General features: G+C 36.4%; 2 protein-coding genes across 3 annotated transcripts; both read right to left on the bottom strand.

The window, feature by feature from the left end:
* Positions 1-8,996: 8,996 nt before the first annotated feature.
* Positions 8,997-15,026, bottom strand: bpnt2 (3'(2'), 5'-bisphosphate nucleotidase 2). The gene is made up of 5 exons (XM_051916073.1): positions 14,367-15,026; positions 12,971-13,130; positions 11,775-11,870; positions 11,230-11,391; positions 8,997-10,221 (listed from the first exon to the last, which is right to left on the bottom strand). The coding sequence occupies exons 1-5, from the start codon at positions 14,703-14,705 to the stop codon at positions 9,953-9,955; spliced, it is 1,026 nt and encodes a 341-aa protein (XP_051772033.1). The 5' UTR covers positions 14,706-15,026; the 3' UTR covers positions 8,997-9,952.
* Positions 15,027-15,960: 934 nt separating this feature from the next.
* Positions 15,961-22,023, bottom strand: mffb (mitochondrial fission factor b). 2 transcript variants are annotated; one of them, XM_051916090.1, is made up of 7 exons: positions 21,972-22,023; positions 20,816-21,030; positions 20,541-20,716; positions 20,372-20,460; positions 19,139-19,309; positions 17,432-17,519; positions 15,961-17,123 (listed from the first exon to the last, which is right to left on the bottom strand). In XM_051916090.1, exons 2-7 carry the CDS (start codon positions 21,024-21,026, stop codon positions 16,992-16,994), a joined length of 867 nt encoding a protein of 288 aa, XP_051772050.1. In that variant the 5' UTR covers positions 21,027-21,030; positions 21,972-22,023; the 3' UTR covers positions 15,961-16,991. The 2 variants fall into 2 exon arrangements, with proteins under 2 accessions (XP_051772050.1, XP_051772044.1); XM_051916084.1 differs by lacking the exon at positions 21,972-22,023 and adding an exon at positions 21,634-21,965.
* Positions 22,024-22,648: the final 625 nt, after the last annotated feature.

Below are 22,648 nucleotides of genomic sequence, written 5' to 3' on the forward strand. Positions count from 1 at the left end.
GCCATATTCAGAAGGTAATTGTGATTAAACTTGTGCATTTAGATAATAATTTATGGTTTAAATGGCTTTCTGTCACGCATTTTATCTCTCCAAATCATGGATGTTATTTTAAAAATCTGGAAATTAGCAGAAATAAGTTAACACAGGCTCTCATTTGGTAAACATAAGGTAAACATTTGACCTGATTACTTGATCAACTAGCAAAATTATTAGTCATGCAAACCTTTATTTATAAATGTATATAAAATAGATATTTTTACATTTTATTGCGTACCTGTTGCTGCCATAATAATGGCCCATTTCCAGCATTTTAGAAATAAAAGTTTTTTTTTTTTCAGATTTTCGTGAATGCAATAGTTACTTGGTGCTTGGCAGTGGTCAAAAAAGGATTTACAAAACAACTTTTGGATTGACAGAGATTTGGATTTGGACAGCAATTTTATTACATGACCCTGGTGTTTATTGTTTCGAAACAAATTGGTTTAGAGGATAATTCAAATGACTAATAAGAACAGTCACTTGTCGCCACCTACCAGTTTAATGATCTTCTTCAGAAAGATTCACTGAAAAATCCCCACCGCTTATGGAGCCTTGTCTCATTTCCAGGGTTTTCAGAAGCAGAAGTTGTCATAGTTGGGTAAACAAAACATTTGCTCCAGCAGCAAAAGAAAAATAAATCCACAATAGCATTTCCATGACTTTCCAAAAGACTCTTGGTATACGATGGATTGTGGATATTACATATATAATACACCAATGTTAGATTTGCTGGGTCTGTGATAACTCAAAATCTGTAAAAATGTTTTCTGGGACCTAGTATGGATCAAATTCAGTGATCAGTGTTTTTTCTTGGTATGTGTTTTTGCATTCACTGCCATTACTTTGACCTGCTGATGTTCATAAATATGGGGGATAAACAAAAAAAGAGAGCTAAACAAATAAATATTGGCATTCTTGCAACAGTGCTCAGCCAATCAAATGCGAGGACCGTAACTAACTGCTGTGTAATCTATTTTTATTGTTTTGAGTTATGTGTTCAGTCATTTGTTGATAATGCCAAATGTATGTTGTCTTCGCTCTTTGAAGAAGCATTCGAAAATAATTTCATTGTACTTGATTGTGCTTTTGCACATATGACAATAAAGCTTTGACTTGACTTGCTTTGGAAGCATTAGTCTTATTAGTATTGTTGGAGTGTTAGTGCATATAGGTTGAAAATGCTCCATTAATTCAGTAGCTTGCACAACATGTCACACAAGTGACACATCACAACAAATCAAGTGGTTATTTCTGCTATATATAAAGCCATCTACTTAAACAGCTGTTGCAGGCTTGGCCCTGTGGATAGGCCTACATATTGATGCTCATAACTCTAATTGATAGTTGCTACTGTTGAGGGACTTAACTGTTTTTATTATGGCTTTAAGGGGATTTCGATGATCACAACAGACTGCTCTGAGTTTCGTACATATCTCACAAAGTTTCCTGTTCATAAGCAATGTGCTATGGCTCATTGTGCCCCCCCACAATGTGCCATACTGCTGATGCCAAATGCCTGGGCTCTGTTAATCCATTATCCTCTATGCGTAAATAACCAAGCGAGAAATGGCCTAGAGAGAGGTGTATGTTCTGTCATACGCTCTGAATCACCAAACTCTTGTTTTCCTCGAGCTCAAACAAATGTGCAGGTGAAGATTCAGCAGCAGAGAAATAATATCAGACTTCGTAGCCTGCAACACCTCATATATGGCGTATAATAAAGTTCAAGCTGGAATCCAAGAAAGAGTCATACAAGTTAATTTCTGTCGACAGCATCTGTGACATGCTGTTGATTACCACAGACATCTTGTCTCCTCCCTCAGTTTGTGAAAACAAATAAAAATGATTTACAGTAATGCACCTAAAATGTAGCAAATCACCAAATAAATATTAACGTGGACATGAAACGATTTGTTAACTGTATTGTAAACATAACATTTTAGTTTGCCTATATTAAAACATAAAACAAATGTTAGTTTTGACTTGCAGAAGTGTTGAATAGCCTACCTTTAATGTGGATCTTATCAATATTGCTTGGTTCTGTTGTGACACTTACTCAGGATTTCATTGTGCTTATTTTCTTACAATTTCCATTCACCCCGTTGCACCGGAAATTGCGACGACCACTGAGGCTAAATGTGATTGTACATGGATTAAAGGTGTACTATGTAATATTTTCTGTCCGCTAGAGGTCGCTAGAGGCCTATTCAAAACAAAGGCGTAGTTTGAGCGCGGAATCTTGGGACATGTGGTCTTCACCTCAACGGCCAGTGGAAAAGAATTGAAATAGGACTCGGGAAGAAATCATGCTCATGGATGCGAGTATTAACGTTACTGTAGTATGAAGCAGAGCAGGACCAAGTGTTGCAGGAGTTGAACGAGGCCGCTGGAGCGATTGCGCAACACACGCCTCACGAGCAGCGAAACTTTTATTATGCCACAGTCGCCAGCGCTGCTTCCGCTTTTCCGGTCAAGTGTATGAGGTAACGCAGCTCTGTTTATCATATTAGATACATTTGAGTGTGTTTAAAATGATGTTATAACGTTACTCTGTGCGTTCGCTCGGCGGCTGCAGAGACACTTGTTACACACTGCAGTAAGCTAGATCGATTTTAGAATATCATATTAAATGCTGGATGGCTTGTGTTAATAAATGGCATGCAATTAATTTTAAAACGTATTGTATGATGGAGAAAATGCTGTATTACTGTTACTAAAAATAAAGCTGCATCTGATTATGCTATGTTAGCTACTTCACAAAGTAGTGTTTTTCTCTGAGGCATGGTACTCGCAAAAAATCAAGAAAATTAGATTTAAACAATAAGACTAAACGTGTTGAGCTATATAACAATAATTAGTTTTCTGTCTGTAAATATATCAAAACAGTTGTTCCCTTGCCTATTAAAATATGTAAATATTAAAGCGTCTTCGGTGTTTCCATGGTTTCTACAAAATAAAACCGGAAACCAAAGGTAACGCGGGTATGACGCAATTGAGAGGCGACTCCTCACACGTCCCGGAGCCTTGGTTAAAATTGAAATTTTCTCACGATTTACAAATAGTTGCAAACATTTGGGATGTTGTAAGTACTCAAGTGAACAAAATATATAACACTGGCCTAGTGTTGTTTGGATATTTTACTGCAAAATTCTTACATATTGCACCTTTAACGATCGTGCATAGATACTTTACCTGTATCTTAAGCTTCTGCTAAGAAAAAAATAGTCAATTATAACGTACAAAACAATCGGACTAGCAATAAAACAAATAATGCAATATATTAATATTAAAACCGAAGTCTTACAATGAGGACTTTACTTTACAATCGATAACTGAGACGCAAGATGGCGGCAGTTGCGTTTGTATGAGACGAGAGAGCGTGAGTCTGAGTGATACGAGAGGCATAAATATAGCGTTGCCATGGGGGACAGCGAAAATTAAAAAACATTTGCCTGCCGAATGCCGCGACTGACCAATCAGTATGAAGTATTCCAGAGAGCCTAATGTTTTTAACACACATGAATCGCGTTAACGGAAGTTCTGTGGCAGTGTGTAGTCTATTTTAGTACAATGACGCCCATTGACTGATAGTGGATTCAAATATTGTATTGATTCCAGAGCATCACTCCAAAAAGTTTCCAAGTCCTCCACAAGATCACTCCAAACAAACCTATGTATGCACAAAAACAAAATAATGTATCAGTAGCCTTCCCACATGACAGTAAGAGGCATTTTCTCAGCACACATGGATTATCATGCTCTTCAACAGTGTTCAAGTGTTCTGATGGTGTCAGGATAATTTGCCCATGGGAATGTTCATCCACACGTCATTTCAGTTGTGCGCTCTGAGCCAGTTCTTCCTTCTTTTTTTTTAATTATGTCAAGAGACGTTTCCCCTGTGAACTGTTTTCACACCCACTGAAAGATTATTTCCCCTATCTGGCTGTATCAGGCTTGCACAGGTACGTATGAATGTTTTGCTTTACATATGTCTAGTCCAATTTGCCACAAGTAACAAATAAAAGTCAAACTCTGTGGCAGCCATGCTATGGAGTAGAAACAGGTTAAACACTTTGCTTGAAGGCACAACATCAGCTGTCAGAGAAACTGTGACTAGAGGGATATGAACTGGCAGCTGTCTGTTTATATATAGTGCAGTTCATATACAGTGCTTCTTATTCAATTCTAAATGCTAAAATAGTGCAGTGCTTCCATCTTAAAAGTGGATATTAAATCTGATTTATTAGAGGTTCATAACAATGTGCTCAGTTGTGTAGCAGATGTTTGTTTCCTCTCAATGCGCCTTATAGTACATTGATTGGATGACAGCTGGGGTTGCTAGAAGGCATAATGATTAGGATAAAAGGTTTTTTTGGGTAACTCATCCAGTTTCTGGATCACACTTACTACACAAAGTCCAGTGGATTCACGGATTTACATGCATCACAGGAAATATTTGTCATTATTTGTCATTTTTTTCTTAACCAAATTATTTTCCACCATGTTAAATTATTAGTTGTTTAGAATTCTGTTTAAAAAAAAAAAAACACTTGTGCCAAGTCAAATTTCATAGCTATTTATGTATTCTAAATATACAATGAAATAAATTGTTCACATTTTATAGTTTAACAAAATTACAGCTTGACTGAAAATTATTTTATGTTAATATATTGAAACACAAAACTATTCTGCAAGTGATTTTTACAATTTTCTTTGTTGTCTTCAAACATTTTGTGCAAATCTCATCTCAAACTCTTCACTGACACGTGTCTCCTTGGTAACCAAATATGCCAACATTCCATAAACTATATTTTTTATAAAATGTGCCATATCTATTTATCTATCTATATTATATATCTAAAAATATCCATATTAAAACGTTATATCCATAAATATCCATATTTAAAGTTATGAAGTAAAATATGTAGCTTCCGCCAGACTGCCTTTTGTATTCTTCAAAAAGCTTACGCTGTATGTCCTATGCCTTCCCTATCTAACTTCCCTATTCAATACGGAAGGCGGTCTGGCGGAAGCTACATATTTTACTTCATAACTTGTTAAATATGGATTTTTTTTTTTTTTTTTTTTTACACAAACACATCACTTTGCTTCAGAAGACCTTTATTAACCCTCTGGAGCCGTATGTTTATGATGGATGGATGTGGATGGAGACACTTTCTTCATATACTCGTTTGGTAATGCATACTGACATTATAAAGCTTGGATGCGTCAGGATATTTATTAATATTTCGGATCCAATATACTGATACACATGCATTTTTTTCCTCAAGTGTTTATGTTCATTTAAGACATAACCGACTGTTTACAAGGATACTTAACGAGATGACATTTTCACAATTTTTATTTGTATTTTTTTTTTTGATTATGTCCGCTTAAGCACAAGAAGACATGAAAGAGAACTCAATTCAGTATCTCGTGCTGTCTGAGACGTGGCTTTCTGGGCATGAGCTACGGATGTTTAAACTTCCCACACAGCACATGAATAACGAATTGAGTTGCCTTTCGCATCTTCTTTTGCTTGAATATTTAAATTGGCAAGGCTTAAACTTTTGTGGTGATGTAGCACTGGTCTGTCAACTGTCCCAAGCATCAGTGACGTTTGTTCATGTTCAAGTTCTCACAATATTGCATTCTTCTAGTTAGTCTCCTATAGGTTACTCATTGTGTAATTATTGTCAGCTGTGTTTTTGTTCAGTTCACTGCGTATTTAAACCGTGTTTGGTTCAGTTCAGTTGTCTGTTAATGTTGCTTTTTATGTGGTTGTTCTGCTCCATGTCCTGTGCATTCAGAGGTTTGTTTAATTCATTTGTAAAAACTGCTGTGATTAGATTCAGTTTCATCTTTATTTGCAACCGCTTTTGTGACATATTCTTTGTTTCAGTCTTTGACATTAAATCAATTTTATTTAGGCTACTATGCATAATTAAATTTTGCTACTTTTAAAACATCTTATGTATTGTTTTTTTTGTATTGTGTCTATGTATGTATGTATGTATAGATACAGTGGGTACGGAAAGTATTCAGACCCCCTTAAATTTTTCACTCTTTGTTATATTGCAGCCATTTGCTAAAATCATTTAAGTTCATTTTTTTCCCCTCATTAATGTACACACAGCACCCCATATTGACAGAAAAACACAGAATTGTTGACATTTTTGCAGATTTATTAAAAAAGAAAAACTGAAATATCACATGGTCCTAAGTATTCAGACCCTTTGCTGTGACACTCATATATTTAATTCAGGTGCTGTCCATTTCTTCTGATCATCCTTGAGATGGTTCTACACCTTCATTTGAGTCCAGCTGTGTTTGATTATACTGACTGGACTTGATTAGGAAAGCCACACACCTGTCTATATAAGACCTTACAGCTCACAGTGCATGTCAGAGCAAATGAGAATCATGAGGTCAAAGGAGCTGCCTGAAGAGCTCAGAGACAGAATTGTGGCAAGGCACAGATCTGGCCAAGGTTACAAAACAATTCTGCTGCACTTAAGGTTCCTAAGAGCACAGTGGCCTCCATAATCCTTAAATGGAAGACGTTTGGGACGACCAGAACCCTTCCTAGAGCTGGCCGTCCGGCCAAACTGAGCTATCGGGGGAGAAGAGCCTTGGTGAGAGAGGTAAAGAAGAACCCAAAGATCACTGTGGCTGAGCTCCAGAGATGCAGTCAGGAGATGGGAGAAAGTTGTAGAAAGTCAACCATCACTGCAGCCCTCCACCAGTCGGGGCTTTATGGCAGAGTGGCCCGACGGAAGCCTCTCCTCAGTGCAAGACACATGAAAGCCCGCATGGAGTTTGCTAAAGATGGTGAGAAATAAGATTCTCTGGTCTGATGAGACCAAGATAGAACTTTTTGGCCTTAATTCTAAGCGGTATGTGTGGAGAAAACCAGGCACTGCTCATCACCTGTCCAATACAGTCCCAACAGTGAAGCATGGTGGTGGCAGCATCATGCTGTGGGGGTGTTTTTCAGCTGCAGGGACAGGACGACTGGTTGCAATCGAGGGAAAGCTGAATGCGGCCAAGTACAGGGATATCCTGGACGAAAACCTTCTCCAGAGTGCTCAGGACCTCAGACTGGGCCGAAGGTTTACCTTCCAACAAGACAATGACCCTAAGCACACAGCTAAAATAAAGGAGGAGTGGCTTCACAACAACTCCGTGACTGTTCTTGAATGGCCCAGCCAGAGCCCTGACTTAAACCCAATTGAGCATCTCTGGAGAGACCTAAAAATGGCTGTCCACCAACGTTTACCATCCAACCTGACAGAACTGGAGAGGATCTGCAAGGAGGAATGGCAGAGGATCCCCAAATCCAGGTGTGAAAAACTTGTTGCATCTTTCCCAAAAAGACTCATGGCTGTATTAGATCAAAAGGGTGCTTCTACTAAATACTGAGCAAAGGGTCTGAATACTTAGGACCATGTGATATTTCAGTTTTTCTTTTTTAATAAATCTGCAAAAATGTCAACAATTCTGTGTTTTTCTGTCAATATGGGGTACTGTGTGTACATTAATGAGGAAAAAAAAAATGAACTTAAATGATTTTAGCAAATGGCTGCAATATAACAAAGAGTGAAAAATTTAAGGGGGTCTGAATACTTTCCGTACCCAATGTAGATGTAAAAAAAAATGATAATAATTTAAATAAAATAATTTTCATATATTTTATGTTTTAATAAAAGTCAATTGGAACATAAAAGTTATAGAAACATGAGGTGTGTTGACTGTGAACTAAATCAACATTTTACTAAGAACATCCATATTCTGGAGCTGGGCCAGGCTGAATAAAAACACCATAAAAAGCAATTCCCTTTAGCACATCAAAGAAAATGGCACCAAGGCTTTTAGCAACACATCAATATGACCAGTGAGATAATAGATAGTAACTATGAATAATGCAATAATCCATAAATATGCTCATCGTGGCAGGAATCAGCAACCAGTCATGTTTATAATTTTTGATCAGAAGGAAGCATACACATCTTTCACATCCGGCCCACTCTTTGTAATCCTGCCGAACATTTATTTCGAACATATGAATCTATCCCGCAGATTTATCCACTGTAAATATGGATTTGTTCTTTCTTCCATAAAAGCCATCTCGGAAGATTGACATGACTTTTGTGTAATTCCGCATCTTCGCGGGGGGTTCATCGACACACTGGAGTGGAGACTCTGTCACAGAGGGTTAGAATGGCACGCTGTGATAATTGAAGACATCTGCAGAAATGTAAAACGTGAGCTAGCTAGCTGTGAAGAGCTGGCAAACTCATTTAATGCTGCATGAGTGTGATGGTGAGGAAAAACAAAAATCGAGCGGCTTGGTTTCACTGCACGCGCCGATTTACGTTTTAACATCTCACTGCAGAATTCCGGTTTTAACGATTCATTTTATGCTGGTCAAACATACATTTGTTGCTCTACTGCATGTATATAAAAAAAAAAAAAAAAAAAAAAGAGAGAGAAATAAAAACTAACCTGCCACCTTGTGGTGGGAAAAACAGATGCTCTTTTTAGTTCACATTTATGAGCATCTTTATGATGTGTAGACAAATACTAATAAGAACCATTTTATAATCTGTTAACAGATGTTTAGAGAAAACTTAAATGCAATAAAAGTACAGTCTTAGAATAACCTTAAAAGGTTCTGTCAGGCGCTTTATATATTCATAATCTTCTAGTGGTTCCCATCACAGATCATTTTATGGATTTAGTTTTAATTCATTAATTTTGTTTGAATTAATTTTTAATTTTAACTATATTTTATGAATTAAACAGCTTGAAAACACACTTTATCACTAGAAAAAAAATCTATATAGAACCCCACTGAACCTTTGTACATTTGTACATTCCCTCCACCAAAGCATTTTTGGACATAATTCACAACTGTATATTTCACCACCACCACCACCAAAAAAAATGAAGGTTCATTCTTCATAAAACCCATATACTTTATTTATTAAAGGCAGAATGATGACGTCAATCAATGTGATGCCAAATAACATGCCTCAAATCTCAGACAAGATCTGTAAAAGGGCACATGCAGATATTTCTACTCCCCATTATTCTCATTTTTCATGCACACAATGTTTTTGTCAGAAAGGAAACAGTACTATGACAATCCAAGTGAACTCAACAATCATTGAAAGGGTATGAATACAAAAATACGTTTTTAAATTGGCAATCACAGTGAAAAACCCTACGATAGATCAACATCTGAATGACAACTTCTGAGTTTCTACTCTATTAAATCCATTTTAACTTCCAACTTTCCTTAGAAACAAAATAGGATTTCAAACTTCAAACAACACACTATATTATATACTTTTATTTACAAATGGTGCTTAAACCTCTGTTGTCTAATCACACAGCAATTCAGGTATCAGTGTATAAACTGTACAAACTGAGATCTGACAGAAAACCGAAAACACGCCATCAAAAGGGGAACAATGTAGTCAATTATGCGAAGAAGTGCTACGCACAAGGACGTCATATTCAAGTTATCTGGATTCACAGTTAAATCTTTATCCAAAACCAGTTTGAAAACGACATCCTCAAAAAACAAACATGAAATAGAGCTACTAGTTCACCTTTTATTAAAATAAAGGTGACCTCATCATTTGACCCCCCGTATTTTTACTTCATTTACACTTAAACATTCTTTAAATTGTGTCACACTAATGATTCGTACAAGCCAAAGGCACGCTTCCTTTGTGTAAAATCTTTAACAGTTCTCAGAGTCATTTGGGTTTTCTTTACACATTAAACTGAGCTACCGGTGTTGGATCAGTTGTCTCGTGTCACAAGCTTATTCCTCGTATTTCTACACACCTGTGTGGTACTGAAGAACATGGGAGTGTTAGAGACAGGACCGGGTGGTGATTTATTATTGTTTGTTCTCTTCCCAAGGTGGGAGTCTTTTCACCAATCCATTGTGGTCAGTTTTGATGCTGGCCAGCAGGCCGCCTGTGTTTCCTTCTGACCCAGAGTAATCAATCTGCTCTCCTTTCAGAGTTGTCATTTGACCACCAAGAGCCTTCAAGATGGCATCGCCCGCACAGATATCCCACTTTTTGATGTACGTCACATGGATGTACATATCAGCCATCTCTTGTTCCTTATCAGTGGAGTCTAGAAGAGCCAATACCTTATATCCTGTAGGGGGAAAAGCATAAAGGTTTCTGAATCAAAGTACAGTCCATTTGAAATGGCATTCACAACTATTTTGTACTCAATAAGAAATTTTGAAATTTTATCCAGTTGGAATTGATTGGATTGTGAAAATTTTGACAAGGGGCTGAAATATAAGAATGCTAATTGAATTATAGCTCAGAGTTAAGTTATAACTTATATTAAATCTTTAAATGTTTATTAAATATAAATACTTACTAATAAACTATTACAACTTTTTTATACTTTAGAATAAAATGAACCAATGAATCATTCACAATAACAAGCAACATGTATTAATAAAGTAAATTTGATAGTAGTTCATTATTTATTATTTATTTATTCGATCATGCACAATTAATTAAAATACCTTCATTTTAAAACAAATATATAAAAATATATTAAGATTTTTTTTTATAAATATTAATATCAACAATTATGGTACTTAATTGTTGATATTCATATTTGTACAACAAAAATAATATTTTAAAACACATACTGTTAAAAAATGTGATGTTTTTGAAAGAAGTCTCTTATGCTCACCAAGGCTGAATTTATTTAATCAGAAATACAGTATATATATAAATACAAATATATAACAGTAATATTATGAAATATTGCAATTTAAAATAACTGTTTTCTAGTTGAATATATTTTAAAATGTAATTTATTCCTATGATGATTTTCAGCATCATTACTCCAGGCTTCAGTGTCACATGATCCTTCAAAAATCATTCTAATATGCTGATTTGCTGCTCAAGAATCATTCTTATTATTATCAATGTTGAAAACAGTTGTGCTGCTTTTTTGTGGAAGATTCTTTGAGGAATAGAAATGCTAAAACAGCAGCATTTATTTTTAAATAGATATTTTTGTATCTTTACTGTCACTTTTGATTAATTAAAATCTTACTGACACCAAATTTTCCAATGGTAGTGAACATTTTTTTTTTTTTTTTTTTTTGGAGTTTTATGAACTCATAGAATGCCGTACCTGCGCCCCCTGCTGGTATAATTTCTGTATTGTTGCCAAAGGCAGCCTGAACGAAGCTCTTCACCTTGCCCGAGTGTGAGCGTGAGACGATCACCTTAGGAGAGTTTGTGTTGTAGGAAGCACGAGGCGCCACATTGGATCCCTCTCCAACAAAACCCCATGCTGAGGATGAGAGAGCACGTTTGAGCACCACAGTATGAATCCATTAACAAAAGAACAGTCAGAACAGGACAGTGTAGGTATAATGACCATTACTGCCCTTATAGACAATAATGAACTACTGTAATTGTCATTAAAGACACTAAAAATGATCTTAAAGTCTCACATTAATATAGTTTTAAAGATGTGTTTTCTTGTTTATTAATCATTACACATTGTGTGGTTCTTGTCAAAGAACCACATTTTTGAGGTTACCAAACAAGTTCAGAAAATGAACTATAAAAACTATTTGAACACAGCATTCACAAAATGGCTCCTAGATCCTGTATCCAAAGCCACCTGGTAATCTGGTTTTGAATGTGTCTGTAAAACTCAAATAAACACACCTGTGTACCCAGTGAAAGGTTTGTGGATCACGCCTATAACAGGATTCCCGTCCACAGCCACACACACCATGGTGGTGACATACTTCCGGAGATTTTCTGTTGAAACATAAACAGGATTTACATCCTGGTACACACTTACATACTACTACAACAGCAGAACTTACACAATGAAACTAAAAATCCTACATAGATAACCTACACAAACAGTGGTGCACATAACTTTTTTGGTCTGGTTCTCAAGAGAGCACCTGGAGATGTTGCTTGGTACTCACACTTCACGCGACACACTTATCCTAAAAGCTGTCCTCATCACTTTCCTCCCGACTGCTCTCCTCACTATCTTCTTTTCTCTCAAACATAGTAGATGATTTTTCATTTTATTTTATTTTACTAACATTAATGACACAGACAACAGCAAGAACTGCTGTCACTTTAAGAAGGAAAGCACATGCCGAATATACTGACACACATCCGGTTTCTTTCTCAACCATTCACTTATGACATAACCGAGAGAATACTTGCCAAGACAGGTATTTTGACATAATTTTGTGTGTAAGCGTCCATTCAAGCGCAAGTAAACGCGAAAGAGGAATTAATTCAGTGTTCGAGCGCTGTCTGACTGACTGTCTCTCTCTCTGCGTCGCGTGTTTCGGGGGCGTGAGGCTGTACGCACAGATAACAGCTTGCGAGTCCAAATTTTCGCTTCTTCTTCCGCTTTTAAACTCATTTGAATGTGTTAAGTGGAGAGACAAAACACATCCAAATGATAAACTTTCACTCTATGATGGTTCAATTTAGCAGTTAATCCATGAATCACATGCGTGCCGAACCGTTGGACCTTATCTGTATGGATCACGGATTAACTGCGATCCGTTACACACCTAATAATTAAAGAACACACTTATCATCATGATTGCTATCTTACCAGAGATGGAGAAAAATCCTACTCCAGTAAGTAAACGTGTCCCTGTGAACCGGTCTTCAAAATTGTTGGTACTCAAAAGCGCTTCCCTCCATGTTTTTTGGTGCGTATCGTTTATTTTTACCGCGCATGCGTACCTGCGTACCTGCGTACCACTTATGTGCACCCCTGTACACAAATAATGTAGCAATAAGATATAATAATATTCCTCCTGCTTCTTTCCTGAAATTCCTGCAGTTCAAAGGCGATTAATTAATAAAGAGTTGTACCAGACCTGTGTATTCCTGAGTGGCGTCCAGTGGATCAATCCACACTGTGATCTTGTCTGCAGGAACCTCCCTCCCCCCTGGGATCTTGGCCAGAATTTCTTCGGGAATGATGCGTGTCCACAAAGTGGCTTCACCCTCTGCCTTCGCATGTTCTTCTGAGTTCACCTGCAAACATAGGAAAGAAAACCACACTTTGAAAAACATTTACACAGCGATTTCTGTTACTTAATTTAGTGGTTAAATACCGAAAAGTAATAGTTCAGGGCTCTACAGTGCGACCATTTCAGTCGCATTTACAATATTCTATCGGATCTTTTACCCTTACCAAAAAAGTTCCATAGTCAGAGCCATCCTTAGGGCGGACCACTGGAGTGACTGCCCGAGGCCAATGGACCGGAATGGATCTATATACACAATCAACGTCTTTAAATCAATGGTTTTATATTTATCTGTCATTGTTGTCATTCGCAATGCTTTGGAGATTGCAGTCCTTTCCCTCTTGAACCTTTGTCTTTTTATCTATTATTCAAATACTTTTTCGCTTTATGTAAAAGTTTGTAATGTTGTGATTCACCTCGTAGCTGGTTGGTTTGGTTCATGGCTTAGAACTCATTAACAAAGACTTTTGAAAAATCCCTTTGGGAAAAGTGCATGGGAAAAATACTTATGCTGCGTCCGAAATCGCATACTGTATAGCAGGTACTACAATTGGTTTAAAACTTCCTTCGCAACCATTGCAAAAGTACTTTCTATATAGAATGAATGTGTGTATTATGAATGAAATTCAGATGTACTACATCCGCTATGTTGTCATTGTCATGTGACCAATGGCGTCAGTTGCGTTGCTTCACCTCCATTCACTAATCCTCTCCGGTTGCATTATGGGATGGTAAAGTGTCCATCCAATGCGCACTTCAGAATTTCGCCGGTAGTAGTAGGTCATCCGGGTACTTTTTACCTACTGTTGTATGAATACTATGAATTCGGACATACTACTTGGCTCACATACTATTTTTCGCCTACTATATAGTACGGAAGTAGGCAAAACGTTCTGTTTTGTCAGGGACTCTATCTTCTAGGGGAAGAATTGTATTTAAAGTCGACTTGAAACAGAAGTTACAATAGTCTTTTCATCCTTACTGTGGCATATGCGAGTGAAACGACTTTTCAAACAAGAAAAAATTAGGGCGGGACTTGATTTTGTAAATCGGAAATTGATTGGATGGTTGGATGTGAATGACAGCTGTCCCAACCTCGCGCCAGTAAACACGTCATCATTGCTATATTCATTTATTATGAGTTGACATTAGTAAAATTACTTAACTGTGTACCTGAGCGGATTATGGTTACCATGGTATTTTTGTAAAGTTTAGTCCATCTTCAAGCACAGATCACCTGTACCTGTATATAAGGGTAGGTGTTCTTGATCAGGTAGAACATCTTGCGGTGGGAGTTCAGATCACCCAGCGTGAGCTTTTCACTGGCCCCTTCTTTTGTTTTGCCCTTTGACTTCTCCTCCAGTGTGTTGTCCTCCCTGATCCTCTTCACCTCCCGTCCGCCTTGCACCGCAGCCTCCATGGACAGCGCGAGCAGGTCTCTCAGATCCACATTCGGCTTCTGTCTGAACGAGGCGAATCTGTTGGATAAAACTCCCGCGTAGAGGTGATAGATCACACCGACTCCCAGTAAGCAGAACACGGCTATGCCGAGCGGCGACAGCCGAATGCCCATCGGAGCCATGGCAATAAGGATGGGCGAGCGAAGCCAGTGAATATGAGAACAGGACAACAGCTATACTAGACGTGTTTCTCTTTAGTGAGCATTTGCACGCTAATTTAAACACAAGCTATCAAAATGCTAATCAAAAGTTACTTATTTCCTTCACCGGCGAAGTCCAAGGTCGAGCGAAAGTTCCCTTCATTGGTTTGTAGTATATTCCGCTGTCTTAGTAAATGTCTGCTTTCTCACAGTGACATATCCATCATTGACAGCGAGGAATACACTAACCGTTCCACGTCCACTGCTGTGCCAAGCAGGGCCGAACTGACACTCTCCGTTTTTCTTCCAGGTCAGAAAGAAAAGTGTGTGTTCAGAACGAGAGAGCGCCCTCTACTGCTTCAGAATCACAATCAGAACCCGAAAGAGCTTTATTGCAGGAATTTTCTTGGTGATGAAGCTAGTGCACACATATGAATACAAGACACATAATAATAATATTAAATATGAAAAAGTATGAAGAGACGGTTTAAGTCAGAATAGACACATTCACACATTACCAACATATTTACAGTATGGAATAATATGAATAATAGGAATAATTAGGAGTGAAAAAAACCTCTGCTGAGATAAGGCTACAAAAAGCATTTGGTATTTTTGTACATCAGCATAAAGTCTGATGAATAAGCAAGATCTTTTTAATTATCTATAATAATTAACCATTATATTATTTAATTATACTTTAGGCTCTTAAATCATACATAAATAGCATACATACTGTAAATAATGTACAAGTCAGTATATTTCCTCCTGCTTCTTTCTTAAAAATTCCTGCTTCAAAAGGCCGCTCATTACATTTTGAGACAGCCTCTGATTCAACAAAAATATCACTTTTATTGTAAGTACAATCTGTGGTATGTTTACTTTTAAAATTTACCATGGTAATCAAAGTTTCCTCCAAAATACCAGTTACTAGTTATACCGCGGTATGTATGTGTTCGTGTTTATCATTATTAAACCATATATATATATATATATATATATATGGTTATACATAATATTTTCATATAGACTACAACCCCAAACATTTGCAATTACAGAAAGGCCAAGAATGTCCTCTTTATCATGTCACATTATTACCTAGAAAATTATTACATATTGTTTCAAAAGTTTTAAAAATGTCAGTTAGCAGTGACCTTAGCAAGCTGTGACATTTAATATATATTTTCCCCACCAAGTGTCAACTGTTATTATGTGTAATTAAATAATTTACAAAATACTTGTTTAATACGTTTTAATAACTTTCTGCTGAAACTGAATGATCCTTGTGTTATTGCCTTGATTTAAACAATGCTGAAAAACAGTAAAATGTGATAAAACATTCAAAGTCTGCATGTTTACATAAACTAACAAATAAATATCACACACAGAATAAAAGAACAAATAAATCTTCCTCTGACTACATTGCAAAATGAACTGCAATGGACTGTGTGCCAGTGACAGGCGTATGATCAAGGAATTTTAAAATAAAACAATATATTGACTTCTAAAGCATCCTTTTGTGATGTGTGCAATCTTTATTTGGGGGTTTTCCTAGGAAATATTGATATAGACACAGTTAGTAGTTTAGCATCAATTACCAACAGGCAGACACTGCTTAGCTGGAGGATAAACCCTGTGACGGGGACCCTGTGGCTCTAGAGCCAAATCATGCAGAGGAACTGAGGCATCCTGATCATTATTCTGAGACTTTAGCAAGCTGTGACATTTAATATACATGTATGCTCACAGATATTAATAAAAAAAAAAACTTAGAGTCATAATAAGACTCCATCTTGTGATCAACAGTGTCTGAAATTCAGTGAAAGCAATACCGTTTATGCCTTTTACACTTTAATACTTTGGTGATTCCACAACTTTAAATATGTTCTTGCATAAATAATGACTCAAAATATTTCAACTAAAAAAAATGAGTGCAAACTTTCATGTATTCACAAAAATGGAATGTCTAAACATTACAATCATTTACATCTTTACATCACGTTGCACTGGACAATCAAACTATTCATACAGAACAGTTACAAAAACAGTATACAATATGAAATGCAAAAACAATAAATTAAACATTACACACTTTGAGCTTAATTAGACCTTGTGTTATTGAAAGTAGTGCAACGGTTATATTATTCTTTTGACCCTTTACTAACTGAAAAGTCTATGAATGAGAAAATACCTAATATACATGTGACTGAACTGTCTTTTATTTTGTTTATTTTGACACTCTAAAGGATGAGTGGAAAAGAGGGGTGTCTAGCGGCGGAGCCAGATCCAGGAGTTGACCAGCCAGAACGCAACAGTGAGGGAGTACATGACCATTTCCCGCTTGGCGCGCTCTTTATTCTCGTGCTCCAGTAGCTGCAGTCTTCGATTCAGCTTGATGATCTGTTCAGAAAATCAAAACACATGATTAATCATGCATGTGATCAGCTAAAGATGAAAACTGAGAAGGAACATTACTATAATAACACTATTGTACTGTAAAATAAAATAAAAAACGAAAATTTTGTATAATAATAACTTATAATAATAATTTTAGTTTGTAGAACATCAATTTTTCTCTCAGAAATCACATGGGCCATACTTCTTAGGTTAGAAAATACAAAATATGGAAAAAAAAAAAAAATTCACATGCCTGACTTTTGGACATTTTTATGGACACAAGAGTTACAGACAGAGTAGTGAGACATGACCTGTCGTCGCAGTGATGCAGCGTCCGTTAAGACAGCATCATCAGCAGTGTTCTCCAGACTAGGATCAAAAGTCACAAGAGCTGTCCGACTTCACGAAAAAGAAAAATAACATTTGATTAGAAAAGTTTTTTTTAAATTCCCTTAAAAATGTATTGAATAATGATGATTTAAAATAACTTAAAGGTGCAGTAAGTGATTTCTGAGAAACACTGTTGATATTTGAAATTGACCCAAACAAACACACCCGTCCCTTCATTGCTCCACCCCAAAATGCACAAACACGCAACGCAAGAGTGGTTGTTCTTTATCATAGTTGAAGCAAAGCAAAATAATGCTTCACAAAAAAATATAGCGAAGATGACGAACGAACGACAAGTAAGAATAAAAAATGAACATACAGTACACAAGAGTATATACAAGCAAGAGTTGGTTGTTAGTGCAGGCAAACAATGACACTCAAAACTGTCCTGTTACTAACATTACAACAACAACATATCTTGGTTCTGTGAAACATAGCAAAACCAATGTTATTCATGTATGGAGCAGAAACAAAGCAAACTATGCGTCCATTTTCAGGCCTTCCCGCTTAGGTCTCTCCAGTGCTGAAAAGCTTTTTTTAATATTAAAGGGTTAGTTTACCCAAAAATAAAAATTCTGTCATTAATTACTCACCCTCATGTCATTCCACACCCGTAAGACCACAAATTAAGATATTCTGATGAAATCAGAGAGGTATATGACTCATTCATAGACAGCAATTTAAAGGGATAGTTTACCCAAAAATGGAAATTATCCCATGATTTACTCACCCTCGAGCCATCCTAGGTGTATATGACTATCTTCTTTCAGACGAACACAATTGGAGATATATTTAAAAATATCCTTAGTCCTCCAAGGTTTATAATGGTTGTGAATGGCTGCCCAGATTTTGAAGACAAAAAAAAAATCTGCATCCATCCACAAAAAAAAAAAAAAAAAAAAAAAAAAAAGAATCCATACGACTCCAGGGGGTTAATAAAGGCCTTCTGAAGCAAATCGATGCATTTATGTAAAAGAAATCTCCTCATTTAAAACTTTATAAAGTAAAATAATGAGTTTTCGGCACGACAGCCATATGCATTCGACGTACATCCAAAAAGTGTTAACTTCCGCGATGTACTTCGCAATGCCATGACGTTCTACACTACGCCATGATGCACTACACTATGTCCCGTAGTATGTCATGTCATTGTGTAGAACGTCATAGCATTGTGTACTACGTCGTGGAAGTTACCGCTTTTTGGACGTACGTCGAATCATCAAAAATATCTTAATTTGTGTTCTGAAGATGAATGAAGGTCTTACGGGTGTGGAACGACATGAGGGTGAGTAATTAATGACAGAGTTTTAATTTTTGGGTGAACTAACCCTGTAACTTGCCTGATTATAACCCTTCTTCTTCCAATTATATTCCTCTGACCTTATATTCTTTTTTTGTAATGTCCCTCAGCCATCTACCTTTCTACAGTCTTTCTTCAAATCTCCCTCTTGCTCACTCTCTCTCTTCCTCCATCATGAGTGTATACGCCCTCTACTGCTGATTGGCTACAAGTGTGATTGGTGCTCAGTCCGATCCACTTTCAACAGCGTTTCTCAGAAATCGCTAACTGCAACATAAATTAGCCTGCATTTGACTTTGTCCTACTATTCACACATATATTTATTTACCTGCGGTGGCTGTCGTCCAGCACCTCAAGGACCTGTTGGTAAGCCCTGCGAGTCGTGCTCTTGATGTAGGAGAGGACACCAGTGGCACTGTTTAAGTTCTGACTACTGTCCTCAGGGCTGATGAGAGGAGGACAGGAACGGACAGGAGCACGAGACGGTGAAGGGCTTGCACTAACAAAGAGAAACATGATTGTGATGCATGAATAACATGGACACGTAATGTTTACCCATCTGCTTGCAGCCAACACAAGTGTGTCTAGACTCACTATCTGAAAGAAAAAGAAAAAAACCCCACAAAATGTCTAAATGTGTCTACATAACATTTCCAAACCACAGAAATCCACAAACTAGAAGTCACAGAGCAGTTAGCCGTGTGTGCAGCTTGATTTGGAAACATTATTAAAATATTCGCAATTATAAAAGTATATAGTGGAAAAACTAATTTTATTTATTTTTTTTTATTGCCACATTGATTATTATGCATGCAGGGTTTAATTGAAATATATATATTTGTGAACCACAAAACCATTTAAAACAAACTTGTGAAGACAAAAATGGACACTTCATTGAAATCTTAATAATATGTATATATTGTGTCTCAACTGCCCAGGCAGTAAGAAAATGTATTTATACATTTTGTTTTTAGAAAAATCATGCTAAAATGTGATGCATCAGGCTTTTGAGGAAAGTTTATTTGTAAAATCTCTCAATCATCATTATATTGGACTGCATTATATGTTTTGCCCCCCACAATAAAAAATTATAGCCCTTATATCATAAATTTAAATATCATCTTATTAAGACACATTACTGGGAGATATAGAGTGACAGCTGATATTTATATGTATTTTAGTAGTCTGCTACCGTTATAAAATATCATTTATTCACATTACAAGCTATCAGAACTTAATTTTACTTTTTGGCCATATAAATGATAAATATCAGTAACCAAATCGCATATATTGGGATTCTGAATAAAACTGAGGCACTTTTTCTCCTTGAGTATGAGCTCCATATTTTTTACTATATCATACTATATGAGCCATATTTGATACACATATATATATATATATTTATTTATTTATTTATTACTATCATTTCATATTTACAGGGTTAAGAATTAAAATGTGTTGGAAAAAATATAAGAATATCAACTTGCCTAATAATTATGCACATACTGTAGTTTCACAGTACCAATGCTGTTAGTGAGAGGGATAGTGTATGTTTACTCACAAATCCTGTTTGTTTATCTGTCCATTGCGATGCATTGTTGAGTTCTCACTCCTACAGCGCTCCCGTCTTGACCTAAAGTGAGATCGCATCTGTGAAGAGACAACAGCTCTCAACTTCAGAAGTCACATGTCAGGATTTAAAGTTTTAATTCTCCTGTTTCATTTGTTACCTCGTCTCTTGGCTGGGCAGTGGAGTTGCCTGCTGGCTCTGGCTCAAGGAAGTCCAGAGGTTGATCATTGAGGGTAAGAACCCGTGGTGGGGTCTTCAGTTCAACCGTCTCTAGAGGCGTGGACTGGATCAAATCCAGATCTCTGGGTCTCCCAAAGCGAGCGTCATTGCTATCTCCTTGATCAGTTAATAAATGGGCATTAGTTGGCTGCAGCTCTCTTTAACATTTCTTTAGATTTCATTTACTTAAAAACCACACCATGACTTTGCTAATACCTGCAATTACAATCCTTTCTGGCACATGCATCATAGTACTGTGGGATGCGTCCAGAGGGAGACCAGGCGGGTCCTCTGACGAGCTGGAGGCAATCTTGAGCCTCTCTGGGATCCTCATCTGTTGACTGATGCCCTCTGTATATTCTAGTTCATAATGGATGCGGTTTATCTCTGCCATATCAGCAGAGGGGAAGAAGTCAGCCTCGCTCATTCACCTATAGACAAGCACAAAGATTCACAAAGATAAAGTATCCACCATTCTCAAGATTACTAACAATGTTTTGGTCAGGAACAAATCTAAACAAGAGCTTGATTGCAAAGATGCAATGGAAAGTACATGGAAAAGGGATGATAGAGATTGGATTGGTAGAGAAATTAAGCATACAAACAATGATGTTTCATATTAGACAGTCAGTTGAATAGATGCATGCATGTTTGTAGCACGTGAATACCATTCAGTCGTGTTTCGTGGTATCAAAATACTAATATTTAGTGATACAAATCACTATAAATCTCGAATATCCTCAATGATGATATCAAACTAAAAATCATTATATCGAATGGGGTTGCAGATAGTCTAACTGTACAAAAATCGCCTCGAATGTAAATATAAACAAATACGTGCGTATAAATTGAAACCCACATTTAAAAAGCTCTTTTAATATTTTACATAACACAAATTGGTTGAAATGACTGATATCGCCAACATTATAAATGAAGTGAAACCACGCTTGCTGTTGTTTACATTTCAGACAGAAATCAGTGCGTTTGTCGAACCAAAAATACTGAAAAGCAGTGCAAAAACCTTGGATATTTACCCGTTTACTCTATAACTGTCTGCACCTCGATTGCAACAAATGTGTCGGATTCACATTACAGCCTCATCAGACTATATTTCTATTTAACCACTGTAGTCGCGTTGGTAAGCAACATAAAATGTACAGCTGTACAATGATGTGCTCTCTGCTAACTGATAACTGCCTGGCTAATTAAAGCCCTCACTAGTTTTTAAAGAATTTCATCGTTGCAAGTGATCATAATTAACTGCATTTATTTGTTTAATGTTGTCCACACTCTATCGGAAGCATATTTAATAAGACTGTGATATATTTATTTTAACAACGTTTATCGGCCAGACATTGCTGGTTTCACTCACTTCCGGTTAGCATTTTCACGTGCTATGACTGCGTCACGAATTTACGAATCCTGTGGAAAGCTTTTTTTTTTTTTTTTTTAATCAAAGAACAATAACATACAGTATGTCAGGAAACAATATCAAAAAGGAAAAAAGAAAAAAAAAAGATAAAAAAGAAAAGAAAAAAAGAACAAATTACAACAAATAAAACAGAATGCCCGGGGAAGTAAATATAAAAGTTCAAAGCAAAGATAGAAAATATACATATATACATATATATACATATACATACATACATATACATAAATAAAAATCAAATAAATGTATTATAAAGTTCACAAGCTTTCAAAGTTCTTAAAGCTTTCTTGTTTAAAGAGTCTCTGATATTGTCAATATATATATAGATATTTCAGTCAACAAAATCATAAAATTTGGTTTCTTATTGGAACATTTGCACTTATGAATGTGAAATTTGGTTAACAATATAAGTAAATTAATTAAGTAAAAGCACTGTTATTCTTGATCAGAATAGCCAGTAAAGCCAAAGAGTACGTTTTCCCACAAGAGTGAAAGAGGTTTTGAACATTGAATGTTTTCGCTGACAAATTTTTGAACCTTACACCATAGTGTAACCGAATATGTACAGTGCCAAAATAAGTGCAAGGCAGTTTCCTCATGTTTGTTACAAAAAAATACAA

This window comes from Ctenopharyngodon idella, chromosome 2 (assembly GCF_019924925.1).
Source record: "Ctenopharyngodon idella isolate HZGC_01 chromosome 2, HZGC01, whole genome shotgun sequence".
Classification (NCBI taxonomy): Eukaryota; Metazoa; Chordata; class Actinopteri; order Cypriniformes; family Xenocyprididae; genus Ctenopharyngodon; species Ctenopharyngodon idella.

What these genes read in the sequence shown, in the direction of transcription:
- bpnt2 (XM_051916073.1), bottom strand. Translation starts at nt 14,705, where the DNA reads ATGGCTCCGATGGGCATTCGGCTGTCGCCGCTCGGCATAGCCGTGTTC. An exon ending in CGCCACTCAGGAATACACAG is followed by an intron (nt 11,871 to 12,970) that starts GTCTGGTACAAC and finishes ATGTTTCAACAG; the next exon opens with AAAATCTCCGGAAGTATGTC. An exon ending in TATACCAGCAGGGGGCGCAG is followed by an intron (nt 10,222 to 11,229) that starts GTACGGCATTCT and finishes TTCCCCCTACAG; the next exon opens with GATATAAGGTATTGGCTCTT.
- mffb (XM_051916090.1), bottom strand. Translation starts at nt 21,026, where the DNA reads ATGAGCGAGGCTGACTTCTTCCCCTCTGCTGATATGGCAGAGATAAAC. An exon ending in CTGCCCAGCCAAGAGACGAG is followed by an intron (nt 20,461 to 20,540) that starts GTAACAAATGAA and finishes GTCTCTTCACAG; the next exon opens with ATGCGATCTCACTTTAGGTC. An exon ending in CTGGACGACAGCCACCGCAG is followed by an intron (nt 17,520 to 19,138) that starts GTAAATAAATAT and finishes TTTTTCGTGAAG; the next exon opens with TCGGACAGCTCTTGTGACTT.